Source organism: Mesoplodon mirus (assembly GCF_964341445.2).
Source record: "Mesoplodon mirus genome assembly, chromosome: 16".
In the NCBI taxonomy this organism is placed as follows: domain Eukaryota; kingdom Metazoa; phylum Chordata; class Mammalia; order Artiodactyla; family Ziphiidae; genus Mesoplodon; species Mesoplodon mirus.
The window spans coordinates 16,276,067-16,297,365 of NC_138992.1; the positions used below are offsets into that span (position 1 = coordinate 16,276,067).

General features: G+C 42.0%; 1 protein-coding gene across 1 annotated transcript; it reads right to left on the minus strand.

Moving 5' to 3' along the window:
- Positions 1 to 583: 583 nt before the first annotated feature.
- LOC309791972 (calreticulin-like) lies at positions 584 to 10,712 on the minus strand (the record flags this gene model as incomplete). The annotated part of the gene is given in 4 exon segments (XM_082601194.1): positions 584 to 640; positions 9,028 to 9,855; positions 9,859 to 10,583; positions 10,586 to 10,712. Coding segments are annotated over 4 exon segments (1,737 nt in total).
- Positions 10,713 to 21,299: the final 10,587 nt, after the last annotated feature.

The window sequence follows — 21,299 nt, forward strand, 5'->3', positions numbered from 1 at the left end:
TTTCTCTAGGAGCAGAGAGCTAGTCTGAGAATACAGTCAGAACATGGGAAAGCAGCATGGAGAAACATGTTGTCATCATGTTGCTCCTGGATCTAGCCATATATGAAGCTGAAATTAATCCTGGATTCTAAAGGTATATGAACAAATATATCCGTTTTTAAAAGCAGGTTTGAGTTGTGTTTCTGACACTTGCAACCAAGAGTTTTGAAAACTATGCCTTCCACCATCTTCCTATTTCCAGTGTGGTCCTCACATCTACAACTTCTCCACTCTGCGGCCAGAGGGATTAATATAAGACGTACAACTGGCAGTGCTATTCCCCTGTTTAATATCTTTTAATGGCTCCCCAGAGCCTACTCAGGGGAGGCAAACTCAAACGTCTTGAGGGGACAGGCAGATGATGTAAATAAGGGAAGCAGGCCAGGTGGAATACAGTAGAAAGAGGTTCATCTGGAGATAAGTGCCCTGCCTCCAGCCAGGGCATTTATCAGTGTATTCAGAATGCAAACACTGTGTGCCTGTCAAACACAACACATCTGAAGGTTGGCTTTGGCCTCTGAGCTCTGAGTTTGCAATGTCTGGCCTATGTTGCAAGTTCAAGCTCCTGCACACAGTCCAGGAGGCGTTTGCAGTCAAGCCGCTGACAATTCCGCAGTCAAGCCACTGACAATTCCCAGGACATGTTTCCTGCCATTAGATGCTCTGGTAATACTAAACTGGTACCAACATTTTTTTCACTGACCCATGCATTTGCTTATGCTGTTCCTTTCACTGGATCCTCATTCCACCCCCTCCTTCTATCATCATCTTCATCTTGCTAAATCCAACTTGTTCTTCAATATTCATCTCATGTGTTATCAGCTCCAGGGATCCTCCTCTTGACAAGACATTTGTCCTTCCTCCATGCTTTTACAGCTGGCCATATTCTTCTCTGTCACTGCATCCGATATGTATGCCAGACCTTGTTGATTGCTTCCTCACAACCATCGCTTCTCCCGTTTACTTGCTGGCAGAATTTGCCTCTCTCAACAAAGTCTGAAAAAACCTGATACTCTTTCCCAGTTTGCCTTGCAGCTAAGGTCTGGGATGTGATCCAGTCCTGCTCAGAGGGCTTGGATGGGAAATCAACTAATGGACTCTTGGGAAAAATTTACTTCCATGGCAACGAAGAAGCGATGCAGAGAACGCCCTTCCTTTTCATTTCTTCCATTTATTATAGTTCTATGAGGAATGATGTTTGGAGCTGCAGCAGCCATCTTGCGACTATGAGGATAAAGCCAAGAGAGTCACGGAGAGGGTGAAGCAGATCCCTGCAATCCCTGAGCTGCTGAACCAACTTGGGAACTTATCTTTCAGACTTTTTGGTATGTGAGATATAGTAATAACAAACTGTTGCCTAAGTCACATTTTAGGGGCTATTCTGTCACCTGCAGGTGAAAACATTCTAAATGAGTCAACATATTATGTTCACACTGCCTTTGTGCTTTTCTTTTCTATTATTCTGTAAGTTATTTGTGGAGAAGGATGATCTCACACTCATATTTTTATCACTGATATCTAACACAGAGTAGGAACTCAGTAAATTAAAAAATTTTTTTATTGAAGTATAGCTGATTTACAATGTTGGGTGACTCAGTTACACATATATATATTCTTTTTCATATTCTTTTCCATTATGATTTATCACAGGATATTGAATATAGTTCCCTGTGCTATACAGTAGGACCTTGTTGTTTATATATCCTATGTATAATAGTTTGCATCTGCTAATCCCAAACTCCCAATCCTTCCCTCCTCCAGTATCCCCCCCCACCGACCTTGGCAACTACAAGTCTGTTCTCTATGCCTGTGAGTCTGTTACTCTTTCGTAGATATGTTCATTTGTGTCATATGTTAGATTCCAAATATAAGTGATATTATACAGTGTTTGTCTTTCTCTTTCTGACTTACTTTGCTTAGTGTGATAATCTCTAGGTCCATCGATGTGTGATGTTCATCAAAGTATTTATTTTTCCATAATTTTCCCACTAGGAACTGCAGTAAACAGTGTGTGCCAATGTCTGTCCCATTTAGGAGATAGCCCCTGAGTGTTGGGGAGTGGAAATGTCAGTGAATCATATATGGGTAGTCCCCTGGGGATTTAAGGGAATGAAGGATCTGTTACAAGTATAAGGTCATCTCAGTGGAATTGACTAGTACTATTCAAATTGTTTATTCAGACCTTATGAAAGCTTACTGCAAAGCCTAACACGTATATCAGATGAAAGTTGCATTGGTTGGAGGAGGAAAGAGGTGCTGGGTGCTTGCATCCCCCTCCTCCATGCTGGGCCTCTCTCATGTCCTGTTGTTGTCCCTAAGGCCCCTTTTCTGACCCTGTCCCCAGGGCTCAGTGAGACAGAAGTGAAAGCCACTTTCATAATCAAATCCATCAAACGCCTTGGACTTCTCTTGATCCTTAGCAACTGCCTAAACTCTGTCACTAAAAGTTGAAGGTTGCCCTTAGCTACTTGGAGGCTTGTGAGATTCCATTTTTATTAAAATGTTTAGAGCATTACACTAGCTTTGGCTAAAAATGGCGCCGCAAATCAAAAAGGCACAATTACTTTGGAGAATCCATTTGGCAGCCCCAGTTCTCTAAGTACATACATTTAATTTTATGGTTTGTTATACAAGTCATTTAAACTCATTGTATCAGAGGGAGCCCATGTATTTTGGAAACTCCTGTAAACTAAGAGCAGACATTCTTTGGGCTGTTTTGTTCTTACTTGTAAGGGAGAAATGTCACTTTAGATTTCAACGTTGACTCACAGAGAAGCCATTTCCCGTTTCTCATTTCCACATCCATCCATGCTAACTTAAGTCCTAATTACTTCAGATCTTCTTGGCTCTGAATTTTAGATAGTGGAGTCAGATCTTCTTGTAATCCAGAGTCTCAGAGTCTGCAACTTCTGCAGCCAGGAAAGTGCCTTATATAACAGTGTTGTTAAGGTGGAGAGTTTGAGTGAGGGTGAGCGTGGAGGCTGCTATGGTGATGACATTATTCCTAGATCATTAATGACCCCGACACACAAGAAGCCGTGTCTGAGTATGTGTGGGTGTGTGTATTTTCTAAGGAGAGGAGGTTAGATTATATTTCCATTTTTTTTCAGGGTCACCAGTTTTTTACCATTTGGTTTCAGAAAAGTTAAGTCTTCAGCTTTGATGAATTACAACCCGTGGCCAACAAACTCCCCTATATCCTCAAACTCTTGGCTGAGTTCCCCTCAGTTTTCCCTGAATCGTGTCTCTTCTCTAAGGAAACAATATTCTTGAAGCCCCCTCGATTTCAGTCTGCTTTTTCTCCCATACCCCATGTAATTCAGGGCGGAAAGATACTTTTTGTTTCCTCTTTCATTAACAACAGGACTTTGAGATCTTTATACTATTCCCTTCATGTTATAGCTCCTTTGCAGCCCATGTCATCTGTCCATCCATCCATCTACTGACCCACCCACACATCCATCCATTCAACACATATTTGTTGAGCACTTTCTACCAGGAATTTTTCTGAGGATACAGTGGTGAACAAGCCAAGCATGTCCCTGGTGTCACAGAGATGACAACAATAGCCAAATAAATACTAAATACAATATCAGAAAGTGATAGTGCTATGAAGAAAAATTGCAGTGGCCATGAGACTGGGCCTTTCAGATCTCCTTCTGCAGGGTGTGTGAGTGACTGAGAGCTCCAGCAGCCACGTTTTGAAATCCACTGCTGTGCTGCCTGGGACCCTGCTTCACAGGGTCTGCTGTCTGCCAATAACTGAGCATGGCAGGGACATTAAGATGGATGCAGGGCTCATTGATGGGGAGCTTTAGCTTGAGTACTCTCTGAAGATCTTGTGGAAATTTTCTTAGAAGTGTGTTGTAGTCTAAGACCCTCCCCCCTCCCCTCCCTCCCTCCCTCCCTCCCTTCCTTCCCCCCTCCCTTCCTTCCTTCCTTCCCTCTCTCCTTCACTCAGGAGCAGACCTTCATTGCAGCTCTTCCAGCCCATCCCAGTTACAGTAAGTCCCCTACATATGAACCTTCAAGCTGCAAACTTTCAAAGATGCGATCATGTGGGCTCCCCTGGTGGCGCAGTGGTTGAGAGTCCACCTGCCGATGCAGGGGACACGGGTTTGTGCCCCGGTCTGGGAAGATCCCACATGCCGCAGAGCGGCTGGGCCCGTGAGCCATGGCTGCTGGGCCTGCGTGTCCGGAGCCTGTGCTCCACAACGGGAGAGGCCACAACAGTGCGAGGCCCGCGTTCCGCAAAAAAAAAAAAAAAGAAAGAAAAAAAAAAGCTGCGATCATGTGTTCCATCAGCGTCAGGCATGGGTGAAATTGCAGCTTGCCCTCCATCTCCTATTGCTGAGGATCCTTCAGCTCTACCATCTCCCACCTCCTCTCCCTCCTCCAGTCCGTAACTCTTCTTGCCTCTTCACTCAATGCCAGCCCCTGTATGCCAGCTGTTGTACCGTACTACTGTACTTTTCAAGGTACTCTACTGTAAGATTAAAAATGTTTTCTTTATTTTTTGTGTGTGTTTGTTTTTTATGTATTATTTGTGTGAAAAGTATTATAAACCTACTACAGTACAGTACCATATAGCCGATTGTGTTAGTTGGGTACCTAGGCTAAATTTGTTGGACTTACGAGCAAATTGGGCTTACGAACGCGCTCGGAATGAAAATCGTTCGTGTACAGGGGACTTACTGTGCCTCCTTTCACTTTCTCATGTTTTCCCTGATAAAATTGTGCATTTCTTGTCCCATCTTGGCATCTTTTTCCTAGAGGACCTGGACTAACACAAGACTAAGGCAGCCTGAAAGAAGACTTGGGGGGGGTACTTTAGATAAGTGACCAGTAAAGGCCCCTCATGACAAGTGGCATTTGTTTAGGAACTTGATTGGAGTGAGGGGATGATCCATGCAAACACCTGGGGGACGCAGCCTTCTGGCAGAAGGAAGAAGGAAGAGCACATGTGGAGACTTTGAGCCTTGGCTTTCTGGGGGGGTCCCTTAAAACTGCTGAGGCGTGGGGAGCAAGATTAGGCAGATCTCTGGGTTCCCTCCAAACTCACTCCCATTTCGAGTGGCTCTACCTTTATCTGCTTTGCATATTTGGCTTCCCCGAAAATTTTAGATGAAAAAAATGTTCAGGTTTAAAAAAAAATACTCTGAAAACCAGTGTTCTGGATGAACTCTGTGATCTCTGCCCTATTTTATGACTCTATCAGTCCATTGGCTATGGGAAGAATGGGCAGTGGAAGAAATTGCCTCTATTTGGAAGCCTAATTGTTCCACAGAGATACTGGATTAGTGTGAGGCAGGTGTAGATAAGGGGAATTAGAGTAAGTGATTAAAGGACTTGATGCATGGAGTCCGGTGGAGGGAGTGGGGCTTGATAACGTGGGGGAATTTCATGTTAAGCTTTGAAGCCCTACAGTTGGATGGCAGCCAGAGGAGACTGGTGTATATCAAGTAAGCAGAAGTGGACAAAGGATGGTTGGGAGGGGGTGAGGGTTAAAGGGTTGTCCTCCATGTGCACTGGAGAGGTGCTTAGAGAAACAGTGGAGGACAACAGCTGTGCTCAAGGACTTTGGTTTCAAAAGGTAAAATATTAATATTGCCCGGAAGAAAGGTGACAGAATTTACCTCTTTCCAGGGGGGGTTGATAGCTGAACTTATAAAAATTTCCTGGCACTTTTTTAGTGTTAAAACTATATTTTTTCCCCCTGATTTTTCAGTAGAAAGAGCAGCTGGCAGTGGTAATACAAAGACTGAGATGGCTGTGAGAGGCTTTTTTTCCCCTCCAGCCCTGTTTTTTTTTTTGTTTTTTAGTTGAAGTATAGTTAATTTACAGTGTTGTGTTAGTTTTGAGTGTATGGCAGAGTGATTCATATATATATATACACACACACATATATATATATTTTTCAGATTCTTTTCCTTTATAGGTTATTACAAGATATTGAGTATAGTTTCGTGTACTATGCAGTAGGTCCTTGTTTACCTATTTACTATATAGTAGAGTGTATATGTTAATCCCAAACTTCTAATTTATCTCCCCTCCCCCCCACTCTCTGCTATCCCCTTTGGTAGCCATAAGTTTGTTTCCTATGTCTTTGAGTCTATTTCTATTTTGTAAATAAGTTCATTTATATCATTTTTTTAAGATTCCACCTATAAGTGATATCATAGGATATTTGTCTTTCTCTGACTTACTTCACTTAATATGATAATCTCTAGGTCCACCCATGTTGCTGCAAATGGCATTATTTCATTCTTTATTATGGCTGAGTAATATTTCATTGTATATATACTACATCTTCTTTATCCATTCTTCTGTTGATGGACATTCAGTTTACTTCCATGTCTTGGCTATTGTGAGCAGTGCTGCAGTGAACATTGGGGTGCATGTATCTTTTTGAATTAGAATTTTCTCCAGATATTTGCCCAGGAGTGGGATTGCAGGATCATATGGTAACTCTATTTTTTTGTTTTTTAAGGAACCTCCATACTGTTCTCCATAGTGGCTGTACCAATTTATATTCCCACCAACAGTGTAGGAGGGTTCCTTTTTCTCCACACCCTCTCCAGCATTTATTATTTGTAGACTTATTAACGATGGCCATTCTGACTGGTGTGAGGTAATACCTCATCATAGTTTTGGTCTGTATTTCTCTAATAATTAGCGATATTGAACATTTTTTTATGTGCCTATTGGCCATCTGTATGTCTTCTTTGGGGAAATATCTATTTAGGTCTTCTACCCATTTTTTGATTGGGTTGTTAGGTTTTTGATATTAAGCTGTATGAGCTGTTTGTATATTTTGGAAATTAATCCCTTGTTGGTAGCATTGCTTGCAAATATTTTCTCTCAGTCCATAGGTTGTCTTTTCATGTTGTTTATCGTTTCCTTTGCTGTGCAAAACATTTTAAGTTTAATTAGGTCCATTTGCTTATTTTTGTTTGTATTTCCATTACTTAGGAAATGGATCCAAAAAAATATTGCTGTGATTTATATCAGAGTGTTCTGCCTATATTTTCCTCTAGGAGCTTTATAGACTCTGGTCTTACATTTAGGTCTTGAATCCATTTTGAGTTTATTTTTGTATATGGTGTTAGAGAATGTTCTAATTTCATTCTTTTACATGTAGCTGTCCAGTTTTCCCAGCACCACTTACTGGGGAGACCGTCTTTTCTCCACTGTATATTCTTGCTTCCTTTGGCGTAGATTAACTGACCCTAATTGTATGGGCTTATTTTTGTGCTTTCATTTTTTAATTTATTTTTAAAACATCTTTATTGGGTATAATTGTTTTATAGTGGTGTGTTAGTTTCTGCTATATAACAAAATGAATCAGCTGTATGTATACATATATACCCATATCTCCTCCCTCTTACATCTCCCTCCCACCCTGCCTATCCCACCCCTCTAGTTGGACACAAAGCACTGAGCTAATCTCCCTGTGTTATGCGGCTGCTTCCCACTAGCTATCTATTTTACATTTGGTAGTGTAAATGTCACTCTCTCACTTCGTCCCAGCTTACTCTTCCCCCTCCCTGTGTCCTCAAGTCCATTCTCTACATCTGCATCTTTATTCCTGTCCTGCCCCTAGGTTCTTCAGAACCATTTTTTTTTTTAGATTCCATATATATGTGTTAGCATACCATATTTGTTTTTCTCTTTCTGACTTACTTCACTCTGTTATGACAGACTCTAGGTCCATCTACCTCATTACAAATAACTGAATTTCGTTAATTTTTATGGCTGAGTAATATTTCATTATATATATGTGCCACGTCTTCTATATTCATTCACCTGTCGATGGACACTTAGGTTGCTTCCATGTCCTGGCTATTGTAAATAGAGCTGCAATGAACATTGTGGTATGTGACTCTTTTTGAATTATGGTTTTCTCAGGGTATATGCCCAGTAGTGGGATTGCTGGGTCGTATGGTAGTTCTATTTTTAGTTTTTTAAGGAACCTCCATACTGTTCTCCATAGTGGCTGTATCAATTTACATTCCCACCAACAATGCAGGAGGGTTCCCTTTTCTCCACACCCTCTCCAGCATTTATTGTTTGTAGATTTTTTTTGATGATGGCCATTCTGACCAGTGTGAGGTGATACCTCATTGTAGTTTTGATTTGCATTTCTCTAATGATTAATGATGTTGAGCATCCTTTCATGTGTTTGTTGGCAATCTGTATATCTTCTTTGGAGAAATGTCTATTTAGGTCTTCTTCCCATTTTTGGATTGAGTTGATTTTTTTTTTGATATTGAGCTGCATGAGCTGCTTGTAAATTTTGGAGATTAATCCTTTGTCAGTTGCTTCATTTGCAAATATTTTCTCCCATTCTGAGGGTTGTCTTTTCATCCTGCTTATGGTTTCCTTTGCTGTGCAAAAGCTTTTAAGTTTCATTAGGTCCATTTGTTTATTTTTGTTTTTATTTCCATTTCTCTGGGAGGTGGGTCAAAAAGGATCTTGCTGTGATTTATGTCATAGAGTGTTCTGCCTATGTTTTCCTCTAAGAGTTTTATAGTGTCTGGCCTTACATTTAGGTCTTTAATCCATTGTGAGTTTATATTTGTGTATGGTGTTAGGGAGTGTTCTAATTTCATTCTTTTACAGGTAGCTGTCCAGTTTCCTGCACCACTTATTGAAGAGGCTGTCTTCTCTCCATTGTATATTCTTACCTCCTTTATCAAAGATAAGTTGACCATATGTGTGTGGGTTTATCTGTGGGCTTTCTATCCTGTTCCATTGATCTATATTTCTGTTTTTGTGCCAGTACCATACTGTCTTGATTCCTGTAGCTTTGTAGTATAGTCTGAAGTCCAGGAGCCTGATTCCTCCAGCTCTGTTTTTCTTTCTCAAGATTGCTTTGGTTATTCGGGGTCTTTTGTGTTTCCATACAAATTGTGAAATTTTTTGTTCTAGTTCTGTGAAAAATGCCATTGGTAGTTTGATAGGGATTGCATGGAATCTGTAGATTGCTTTGGGTAGTATAGTCATTTTCACAATGTTGATTCCTCCAATCCAAGAACATGGTATACCTCTCCATCTGTTTTTATCATCTTTAATTTCTTTCATCAGTGTCTTATAGTTTTCTGCATACAGGTCTTTTGTCTCCTTAGGTAGGTTTATTCCTAGGTATTTTATTCTTTTTGTTGCAATGGAAAATGGGAGTGTTTCCTTCATTTCTCTTTCAGATTTTTCATCATTAGTGTATAGGAATGCAAGAGATTTCTGTGCAATAATTTTGTATCCTGGTACTTTACCAAATTCATAGATTAGCTCTAGTAGTTTTCTGGTAACACCTTTAGGATTCTCTATGTATAGTATCATGTCATCTGCAAACAGTGATGGTTTTACTTCTTTTCTGATTTGGATTCCTTTTATTTCTTTTTCTTCTCTTATTGCTGTGGCTAAAACTTCCAATATTATGTTGAATAATAGTGGTGAGAGTGGGCAACCTTGTCTTGTTCCTGATCTTAGTGGAAATGGTTTCAGTTTTTCACCATTGAGAATGATGTTGGCTCTGGGTTTGTTATATATGGCCTTTATTATGTTTTTATTTTTATACTTTATTTTATTTTTTGAAGACACAAAACTTAATTTAATAGAAATTTCGTTTGTAGTTCTTACATTCTCAGTATGAGCCTCAGCATATGCCTCATTGTTGGTGATGAGGAAGTTGTCAAAGATGGTGCAAGACTTGACCTGCCAGAGATCCAAGCCCAGTACAGCAAAGTTTTCATAGGCATAGATGTTGCTATCAGTGGAATACTCAGGGTTGTCGATCTCTGGGTGGATCCAAATGCCCTAGTAATCTGGGTTGTCAATCTGCTGGGACTTCCACTCACCCTTGTACTCTGGGTTCTGAATCACTGTTGGTTCCCATTCTCCATCCATCTCTTCATCCCAGTCCTTGGGCTTCTTAGCATCAGGGTCAGGAATGTGCTCAGGCTTGTCCCAGTCCTCAGGCTTGGAGTCTGTAGGGTCATCAATCTTGGCTGACTCGTCCCAGTCTTCAGGCTTTGCAGCATCAGGATCCTTTATCTTTTTGGGGGTCAAGAAATCCCAATCATCCTCCAAGGAGCCTGACTCAACCTGGCTGTTGTCAATCTTTATCTCATAGGTATTATCAGGCCACACAATCAACATGTAAAGGTGTGTGAATTCATCGTCTTTGCAACGGATATCCTTGTTGATCAGCACGTTCTTGCCCTTGTAGTTGAAGATGACATGAACCTTCTTGGTACCAGGGCCACAGATGTCCGGGCCAAACATGATGTTGTATTTGGAGTCTCCACGCATGTCTGTCTGGTTCAGACCATCTGGAAATAGCTTCATGTAGCCACCCCCACAGTCGATGTTCCGTTCGCGTTTCACGGTGAACTGCACCACCAGTGTATGACCCTTATTGCTGAAGGGCTCGAATCTGGCCGACAGAGTGTAAAACTGGGCACCCTGGCTTGTCTGCAGCCCTTTATCTTTCTCCTGGTCACCATAGAACTTACCGGAACTGAGAACAAATTTGCCAAAATCGATTTGTGTTTGGATTCGATCCAGCGCTCAGTCCACCCATTTCCATCCAGAAACTGCTCCTTGAAGTAAATGGCGGGTTCAGCGGTGGCTGGGCCAAGAAGGTGGAACAGCAGCAGCACAGGCAACAGCATGGCGGGCCAAGGGGGCTGTGGCACGTGGGCCCTTTAAGTCGCTTTTCTAGCAGTAGCTCTGCAGTAGGGACTGGCCTTTATTATGTTGAGGTAAGTTCCCTCTATGCCTACTGTCTGGAGGGTTTTTTAATCATAAATGGGTGTTGAATTTTGATGAAAGCTTCTTCTGCATCTGTTGAGATGATCATATGGTTTTTATACTTCAATTTGTTAGTATGGTGTATCACATTGATTGATTTACATATATTGAAGAATCCTTGCATTCCTGGGGTAAACGCCACTTGATCATGCTGTATGATCCTTTCAATGTGCTGTTGGATTCTGTTTGCTAGTATTTTGTTGAGGATATTTCCATCTATGTTCATCAGTGACACTGGCCTGTAGTTTTCTTATTTTGTGACATCTTTGTCTGGTTTTGGTATCAGGGTGATGGTGGCCTCGTAGAATGAGTTTGGGAGTGTTCTTCCCTCTGCTATATTTTGGAAGAGTTTGAGAAGGATAGGTGATAGCTCTTCTCTAAGTGTTTGAAAGAATTTGCCCGTGAAGCCGTCTGGTCCTGGGCTTTTGTTTGCTGGGAGGTTTTAAATCACAATTTCAATCTCAGTGCTTGTGATTGGTCTGTTTATATTCTCTATTTCTTCCTGGTTCAGTCTCAGAAGGTTGTGCTTTTCTAAGAATTTGTCCATTTCTTCCAGGTTGTCTATTTTATTGGCCTATAGCCGCTTGTAGTAATCTCTCATGATCCTTTGTATTTCTGCAGTGTCAGTTATTACTTCTCCTTTTTCATTTCTAATTCTATTGATCTGTCTTCTCCCTTTTTTTCTTGATGAGTTTGGCTAGTGGTTTATCAATTTTGTTTATCTTCTCAAAGAACAAGCTTTTAGTTTTATTGATTTTTGTTATCATTTCCTTCATTTCTTTTTCATTTTTTCTGATCTGATCTTTATGATTTCTTTCCTTCTGCTAACTTTGGGGTTTTTCTGTTCTTCTTTCTCTAATTGCTTTAAGTGTAAGGTTAGGTTGTTTATTTGAGATGTTTCTTGTTTCTTGAGGTAGGATTGTATTGCTATAAACTTCCCTCTTAGAACTGCTTTTGCTGCATCCCGTAAGTTTTGGGTCATCGTTTTTTCATTATCATTTGTTTCTAGGTATTTTTTGATTTCCTCTTTGATTTCTTCAGTGATGTCTTTGTTATTTAGTAGTGTATTGTTTAGCCTCCATGCGTTTGTATTTTTTATAGATTTTTTTCCTGTAATTGATATGTAGTCTCATAGCATTGTGGTCAGAAAAGATGCTTGATACGATTTCAATTTTCTTAAATTTATCAAGGCTTGATTTGTGACCCAGGATATGATCTATCCTGGAGAATGTTCCATGATCACATAAGAAGAAGTGTATTCTGTTGTTTTGGATGGAATGTCCTATAAATATAAATTAAGTCCATTTTGTTTAATGTGTCATTTAAAGCTTGTGTTTCCTTATTTATTTTCATTTTGGATGATCTGTCCATTGGTGAAAGTGGGGTGTTAAAGTCCACTACTATGATTGTGTTACTGTTGATTTCCCTTTTTATGGCTGTTAACATTTGCCTTATGTATTGAGGTGCTCCTATGTTGGGTGCATAAATATTTACAATTGTTATATCTTCTTCTTGGATTGATCCCATGATCATTATGTCATGTCCTTCTTTGTCTCTTGTAATAGTCTTTATTTTAAAGCCTATTTTGTCTGATACAAGAATTGCTACTCCAGCTTTCTTATGATTTCCATTTGCATGGCATATATTTTGCCATCCCCTCACTTTCAATCTGTATGTGTCCCTAGGTCTGAAGTGGGTCTCTTGTAGACAGCATACATATGGGTCTTGTTTCTGTATCTATTCAGTCAGTCTATGTCTTTTGGTTGGAGCATTTAATCCATTTACATTCAAGGTAATTATCGATATGTATGTTCTTATTACCATTTTCTTAATTGTTTTTTGTTTGTTATTGTAGGCCTTTTCCTTCTCTTGTGTTTCCTATCTAGAGAAATTCCTTAGCATTTGTTGTAAAGCTGGTTTGGTGGTGCTGAATTCTCTTAGCTTTTGCTTCTCTGTAAAGGTTTTAATTTCTCTGTCAAATCTGAATGGGATCCTTGCTGGGTAGAGTAATCTTGGTTGTAAGTTTTTCCCTTTCATCACTTTAAATATGTTCTGCCACACCCTTCTGGCTTGTAGAGTTTCTGCTGAGAAATCAGCTGTTACCCTTATGGGGATTCCCTTGTATGTTATTTGTTGTTTTTCCCTTGCTGCTTTTAATATTTTTTCTTTGTATTTAATTGTTGATAGTTTGATTAATATGTGTCTTGGCATGCTTCTCCTTGGATTTATCCTGTATGGGAGTGTCTGAGCTTCCTGGACTTGATTGACTTATTTCCTTTCCCATGTTAGGGAAGTTTTCAACTATAATCTCTTCAAATATTTTCTCAGTCCCTTTCTTTTTCTCTTCTTCTTCTGGGACCCCTATAATTCGAATGTTGGTGCATTTAATGTTGTCGCAGTTGTCTCTGAGACTGTCCTCAATTCTTTTCATTCTTTTTTCTTTATTCTTCTCTGTGTTAGTTATTTCCAGTATTTTATCTTCAAGTCACTTATTGTTCTTCTGTCTCAGTTATTCTGCTATTGATTTCTTCTAGAGAATTTTAAATTTCATTTATTGTGTTGTTCATCATTGCTTGTTTGCTCTTTAGTTCTTCTAGGTCCTTTTTAAACATTTCTTGTATTTTCTCCATTGTATTTCCAAGATTTTGGATCATCAGGTAGACTGTCTATTTCCTCTTCATTTGTTTGGTCTGGTGGGTTTTTACTTTGCTCCTTCATCTTCTGTATATTTCTCTGTCTTCTCATTCTGCTTAACTTACTGCCTTTGAGGTATCCTTTTCAGGTTCATAGTTCCCATAGTTTTTGATGTCTGCCCCCAGTGGGTAAGGTTGGTTCAGTGGGTTGTGCATGCTTCCTAGTGGAGGGGACTGGTGCCTGTGTTCTGGTGAATGAGGTTGGATCTTATCTTTCTGGTGGGGAGGACCACATTCAGTGGTGTGTTTTGGGGTGTCTGTGAACTTATTATGACTTTAGGCAGCTTCTCTGCTAATGGGTGGGTTTGTGTTCCTGTCTTGCTAGTTGTTTGGCATGGGTTGTCCAGCACTGTTGCTTGCTGGGTTTTGAGTGGAGCTGGGCCTTAGCATTGAGATGGAGATCTCTGAGAGAGCTTTCGCCGTTTGATATTACATGTGGCCAGGAGGTCTCTGGTGGACCAATGTCCTGAACTTGGCTCTCCCACCTAAGAGGCTCAGGCCTGATACCTGGCCACAGCACCAAGACCCTGTCAGCCACATGGCTCAGAAGAAAAGGGAGGGAAAAAAAAAGAAGTAATAAAATAAAATAATTAAAATAAAAAATTAAAAAATATTTTATTAAAGATAAAAAAGTAATAAAAAAAGAAAGAAAGAAGAGGGCAATGAAACCAATGAACAAATCCACCAATGATAACAAGAGCTAAAAACTATACTAAAAAAATACAAACAAACAAACCCCCAAACCCCCCCAAAACAGACGGACAGACAGAACCGTAAGACAAATGGTAAAAGCAAAGCTATACAGACAAAATCACACAAAGACACATACACATACATACTCACAAAAAGAAAAAAAGGAAAAAAAGACATATATATATATGAAAAAAAAGGAAGAGATGGGCTTCCCTGGTGGCGCAGTGGTTGGGAGTCCGCCTGCCAATGCAGGGGACACAGGTTCGTGCCCTGGTCCGGGAGGATCCCACATGCCGCGGAGTGGCTGGGCCCGTGAGCCATGGCTTCTGGGCCTGCGTGTCCGGAGCCTGTGCTCTGCAACGGGAGAGGCCACAACAGTGAGAGGCCCACATACCGCAAAAAAAAAAAAAAAAAAAAAGGAAGAGAGCAACCAAATCAATAAACAAATCTACCAATGATAATAAGCTCTAAATACTAAGCTAAGATAAACATAAAACCAGAAACAAATTAGATGCAGAAAGCAAACCCCAAGTCTACAGTTGCTCCCAAAGTCCACTGCCTCAATTTTGGGATGATTCATTGTCTGTTCAGGTATTCCACAGATACAGGCTACATCAAGTTGATTGTGGAGATTTAATCCTCTGGTCCTGAGGCTGCTGGGAGAAATTTCCCTTTCTCTTCTTTGTTTGCACAGATCCTGGGGTTCAGCTTTAGATTTGGCCCCACCCTGTATATAGGTCACCTGAGGGCGTCTGTCCCCTTTTGGGAAGTCTGAGGTCTTCTGCCAGCATTCAGTAGGTGTTCTGTAGGAGTTGTTCCACATGTAGATATATTTTTGATGTATTTGTGGGGAGGAAGGTGATCTCCATGGCTTAATCCTCCACCATCTTGAAGGCCCTATTTTTGTGCTTTCTATCCGGTTCCATTGCTCTATGTGTCTGTTTTTTTTGTGCCAGTACCATACTGTTTTTTTTTTTTTTTTTTTTTTTTTGCGGTATGCGGGCCTCTCACTGTTGTGGCCTCTCCCGTTGCGGAGCACAGGCTCCGGACGCGCAGGCTCAGCGGCCATGGCTCACGGGCCCAGCCGCTCCGCGGCATATGGGATCCTCCCGGACCGGGGCACGAACCCGTATCCCCTGCATCGGCAGGCGGACTCTCAACCACTGCGCCACCAGGGAGGCCCTACCATACTGTTTTGACTACTGTAGCTTTGTAGTATAATCTGAAGTCAGGGAGCATGATTCCTCCAGCTCCATTCTTCTTTCTCAAGATTATTTTGCTATTCACAGTCCCCTCCAGTCCTTAAAAGACTGTGTAGGGAATGCCAAAACCACTGATAGGGAAGTGAATGTATAACACATTGAGAGGAAGATGTGTTCACCTTGTGAGGACTCAGGGAGACCTTGAAATATACTTTAGAGTTGTTTGTAAAAAAAAAGAGACTCAAATACAGTTGCTAAAACATACAAGTGTTTATTGTCTCATGTAATGTAATTTTGGAGGTAAGTAGTGTGGGACTGCTAAGGAAGCTCCATGAATTAGAGACCTACAAGCTTTCTATCTTCCTGCTCTGTCATGTGCACCTACCATCCTCATGGTCCAAGATGGCTGCTAAAGGTTTTGCCATTATATCTGGATTTTAGGCAGTGGGAAGGAGGAATGGAAGAGGTCTGTCCTGTCTCTGTTAAGATACCACTCAGAACGTTCCATACAACATTTCTGCTTATATATTATTGTCTAGAACTTAATTTCATGGGCACACCTTGCTGCAAAGAAGGTTGAGAAATGAATGACAATGTTCTCAGTTTAAAATTTAGGCTTTAGTTCATAAGGAAGAAGGGGAGAATAGCTTTTGGGAGGGGACTAGTTGTCTGAGTAAACTAAGGAGAAGTATATACATACCTGAAATGGAACACAAATTTCAGTCATTTATTTACTGAATCATTCATTCATTTACTGATTCAATAATTCAACAAATATTAGTACTTAGGTACTGGGGACCTGAGCATGAATAGGACACTGTTTTTGTCCTCAGAGTGCTCCTTAATTGTTCAGAGATAAGGGCAATGGCTTATGAGGAGTGATCTTACAGATCATTTTCTGTTTACAGTGATAGCTAAAGCAAAAATTTAGTTCTGGTTGTGTTGGGGAGCTTTGCAGAAAAGGAGACGCATGAACTGGGACTTAGAGAATGAGAGGAATTCTTCAAGAGCAGATGGGGAAAAGACATTTCAGGGTGGCAGCATCTGCAGAGTCCTGTTGGTGTGAAATAGTATGAAGGACCCATTTGGGAACTGCAAGTCCAGCCACAGTAGAGCTGAAGAGATGGCATGAAGAGATGGCAGAGATGGACAATGAGGCCCTTTTGTGTTTCTGCTAAAGACTTAAACAGATGTTTATCTGTTATAGTCTATTTGGTTCCAAAACAGGATTGAAGGCAGTCTAAGGCATTTAGACTTTATCCTCTAGCTAACAGAGAGCCACAAATGGGTTTTGGGCCATGAAATGTGGGCTGAAGTGACCATGTGTCAGTTCTGAGCCTTAGGAGACATCATTGTTTCTGCTTGTCCCACTGGGATCTTCCATCATGGGAAGAACATGCCCATTTCTTGGTGTTCCTTCAGCCTAGGCTCCAGAATAAAATGCATGGGGCAGACCTGAGCTTGACCCACAGCTTGAAGCTAACTATTCCAACCATCCCTCAAAGCCATGAGAAGCAAGTCAATGCTTATTTTGTTTGCCTCACAGATTTGTAATTGTTCATTAGGCAGCATTATTGTAGTAAAAACCTACTAATACACCTGGTAATTAGATTCCTCTCTATCATTTCACACTGTGAATGCTAGACGGGTGGCATGGCCAAGACTACCTGTTGGTGTACCAGCTGGTCTTGGAGTTAGTGGAAGGGAAATGCCTCACAAAAGTGGCATTTCACAAAACAGGGATGTGGGGCTCATTGGGATGTGAGCGCTGGCTCTCAGGTGAATGCCAGTGTTGGTTTAGCTCAGGGCTTTTCAACCTCTGCAATACTGATATTTTGTTCTGTGTGTGTGGACTGTTCTGTGCATAGTTTAGAAGCATCCTTCATCACTAGATTCTGGTGGCACCCTTCCCCCTAATTTGTGACAACCAAAGATATCTCCAGACCCTGCCAAATATCTCTTGGGTGGCAAAAATCACTCCCAGCTAAGAACCACTGATTTAGCTGACCTGGCTTCAGTTTTTCTGTTAAAGATAAGCACAGAAAATGACAACAAATGACACCATTTATCAAGAAATTACTGAATTCCAGACATTTTGTTAAGAACCTTCAGGAATTAATCTAATTTGGAAAGGGTCTTAGTTAGCTAGGGCTGCCATCACAAAGTACCACAGACTAGAGTGGCTTAGACAACATAAATTTATTTTCTCACACTTCTGGAGGCTGGAAGTCTGAGATCATGGTGTCAGCTGGGTTGGTTTCTCCTAAGACCTCTCCCTTTGGCGTGGAGATGGCGTCTGCTCAGATGGTCCTTCCTCTTCCTGTGTCTGTATCCTAAGCTTCTCTTCTTATAAGGACTGTGGTCATATGGGATGAGGGCCCACTCTAATGACCTGGTTTGAACTTCATTACCTCTTCAAAAACTAATGCTCCACATACAGTCACATTCTGAGGCACTGAGGGTTTAGACTTCAACGTATGAATTTTGGGGGACACAGTACAGCCATAGCAGAGAGTTAACAAATGAGGAAACAGGATACAGAGGTGAAGTACCACTTGCTTCAAGAACACACTTAGAATGTGGAAGAAGCAAGGCTGACCAGTCTAACTCCAGAATCAGTGCTCTTGACCATGCTTCATACTGCCTCCCCAAGAAATCAATCCGGTGAGGGACTCAGGAACGTAGGCACTATACAAGAGTTATGTAAAGAGTTTCTCTCACTCTCTCTGTGTTTTATAGTGGGCTTGTTCAGGTGTGATGCTCACTCCCCTTAAAACCTGTGCATGGGAAGAACCTCCTCAATAGTAGCTTCTCTCACATGAGAGAAGCTATTTCAATTGTATGAAATTCTCAGCCACTGCAGGGCTGGTCTGGACAACTCAATTCACTTCCTAAAAATATGTTTCTAGACCCCATGCCTCTTTGATGAGCAAGAGAAAAAATCTTGAAAATGTCTACCCATTAATCTAGCAATTGCACTCTTGGAATTTATCCTTAGCAAGGAATCAAATATGTATACAAAGATTTATGCATGGTATATTTGATTTTAGAGTGATTTGCAAGAGCAAACATTGGATAGATATTGGATAAATAAATGACGGCGTGTCCATATGGTGGAATGTTCAACTTGTAGATGAATATTTTCTTCCAGGGGAAAAACTTCATAATATATTATTCTTTGAGAAACAAAGATTGGAATGCCATATAGAGTATGATCCCGATTTCTGAAAATGTGTATGCATGTCACTATCATAGTGGACTAGTGGGGACTCGTAGGATGCAGTGGAAATGAACTGTATCCTTAGTCTCCCACTGTCCTGTCAAGCTTTTCTGTAGTTATCATCTTGCTTTTGATAAAATTGGACTTCTTTTCACTTTGTCACTCTTATCTGTGAAACAGTCATCCAGTTACTTCTTTCACAAAAACCCAGGCTCTATTTAGTAATTAATAGGTCCACTCCAGTGTAAAGATTCAACCCCTCAATCTTCGATGACAATTTCCCTCCCCCAGCTCAGCTGGCCCCCGGAGTGAGAAGGGGTGTGGGCTGCTGTGTCTCTTTTTCTTCTCTTGGCTCTTCTGTTTTCCTCCCATCTCCTCTGAGCTTCCTCTGCTTCCTCCAGAATTGGGAAGGGGGAGAGAGGAGGAAAGGGGCTGGAAAAGACTTACTGGATTGGTGTTGTTCTAGCCCTTGGGGTCTGACAGTTGATTGATCTCGAATGTTCCTTCCTGGGTTCTTTGCAACCAATTCCTCTCTGTTCCTGTTGGGTACCTGCCGTTTGCTTGACTGGGAGTTGTGTGTCTTCTGTTGGTTCCTACATGACTTCTTCATCTCCCAGCATCTGGCGGCACACCTCCTGAGGGGCCAGCTCTGGTTCACAGGAAACTCCCCCACATCCTTGGCCATGACAACTTGGGGAGAGCAGGCCACCAACACAACCTCTCCTCACTCTGCCCTTAGAGCAGCTAGCCGGCCACGGCCCTTTAGATTTCACAGGGTGAGTCAGACACCAGTCAACCAAGTCCCTCATGTTCTAGGAACATGCATGCAGCCTTCCAAGAGGTCACTGCAGGCCCTTTGCCTCGACTTTCAGTGAGATGATGGAGCCCCTCCCCAATGGGGAGCATGGATGTCTAGACTTGACAACTCTCTCCCCAAATCCTCATCTGACAACAATCCCTCTCTCTGCCTCTCCAACTTCTTCAAGTTTCTGGAGATGGATGGGTTGGGCTCTTAAAACCTGACTACGTTCTCCCCAAGTCTTGATGGTCTTACCCTCACTTTGAAACAGGAAGCAGCTGGCTCTTATTGTCTTTGGGTATCAGCCAATATCGAAACAGAAAGAACCCGTTTTTTAACATCCTGTTTTGCACACAATAAAGAGGCAGACGGCATGCACACCAGTCTTGCAGAGGTGTCTGGGGGAGAAAAGAGGACGGGGGTCTGGCTAGAATAACCTTCAGGGTTCCTTCCAATCCAGAGACCGTATGGTGGGCTGGCAGGGAACAAAAGAAAGTATCAAACAAATTCCCTGTCGTGTTGAAGGGACCAGGCACTCACAAAGCATCATAGTCGTAAACCATCGCACATGTTCTTGAGAGTGATACATGTAGTAACAGGAAGTGTAAATAATCAAGCATTAAAGTTTGGAACTAACTTTATGTCTCAGAATAGAGAAGAGTTAGCTCACTGCTGCAGAAAGTTTCCGGCAGGAAGAACATATAAACTAAACAGAACAGAAAGAGAAGATGCGCCTCAGTTTCAGCCTCTGCAGCCTCTCCTCCCAGGATCCGGGCTTCCTTGTTCCCCCAAATGCCACCCTGCTAGGAAGTCATTCCCAATCTCTGTACCTGGAGGTACACTTGTCGTCTCTCACCCCCACTTGATGTACACGCCTGTTTTGCTCTGGCACCTGGAGGGAAACACACACACATTATTATTATTGTTGTTATTGCTATTTCCAAGGCACTGAGTTCGTTGTTGGCTGAGTCAGGATTAGAGCTGGGTTTCTGGGTTTCGACTACCAGGCTCTCCCCACCCCTCCTTCTGGCTTCTCAGGTCTTTCTCAGGCACCAGAAGCCTGGAAAGCACTTTGCAGGATATTCCAATCCTGCTGGCATTTGTGTGGGGGATCTGTGCCCAAATCCATCTTGTATGTTTCCAACTCGGAGCCTCCTGGAAGGCAGTGCTCCCCAGAGGCAAGGGGAGAGGCCACAGAAAGCTGAACTCCCAGCGTTGGTCCTGCTGATGGGGGGCTGGCACTCTCGTCCCGGTCAGCCTCCCTTCCGTGTATCTTTGTATAAGCGTTTGGCCTGCGTTTCAAGCAGACCTGGGCTTGGGCGCTGGGCATGGAAATGAACTCCTGAGTTAGCTCTTGGAGAAGAGTAAAGGCCTGGCCTTGGGCCTGATTGGAGCCCCGCTTCTCTGCCAATGCTATGTAGAGAAAAGAACAGTTGTATTGAATAACTGCATTTTTAAGCAGAGTCTGTTTGAACCGCCTTTTTTACAAGATGGAAAGGAAGTCTTGGAGAGGGGCAATCATGCCCAAGTTCATACATCTGGTTTAGTAGAGCCACTGTATAGGCCAGCTGGAGAGAGGTCTGAATCTCCTCCAGCTTCGCCCCCATGCCCCCTCATCTGGGGAGAGTTCCCTGCTCCCCCCTGGGCTGAGTTAGATGCCCCTGCATGTACCACTGCTCTTATCCTTGACTGTGGAAACCCTCCACACAAAGCCATGTGTTCCTAAAGGGCCGGGACCAAGTGTTTATCATCCCTGGGTCTCCAGGAGAGGGTCCACCATGGGCCTGTAGGGATCCCATTCCTGGGGTAGGTATGGGGAGGGTACTGGCGTGGGGCTGACT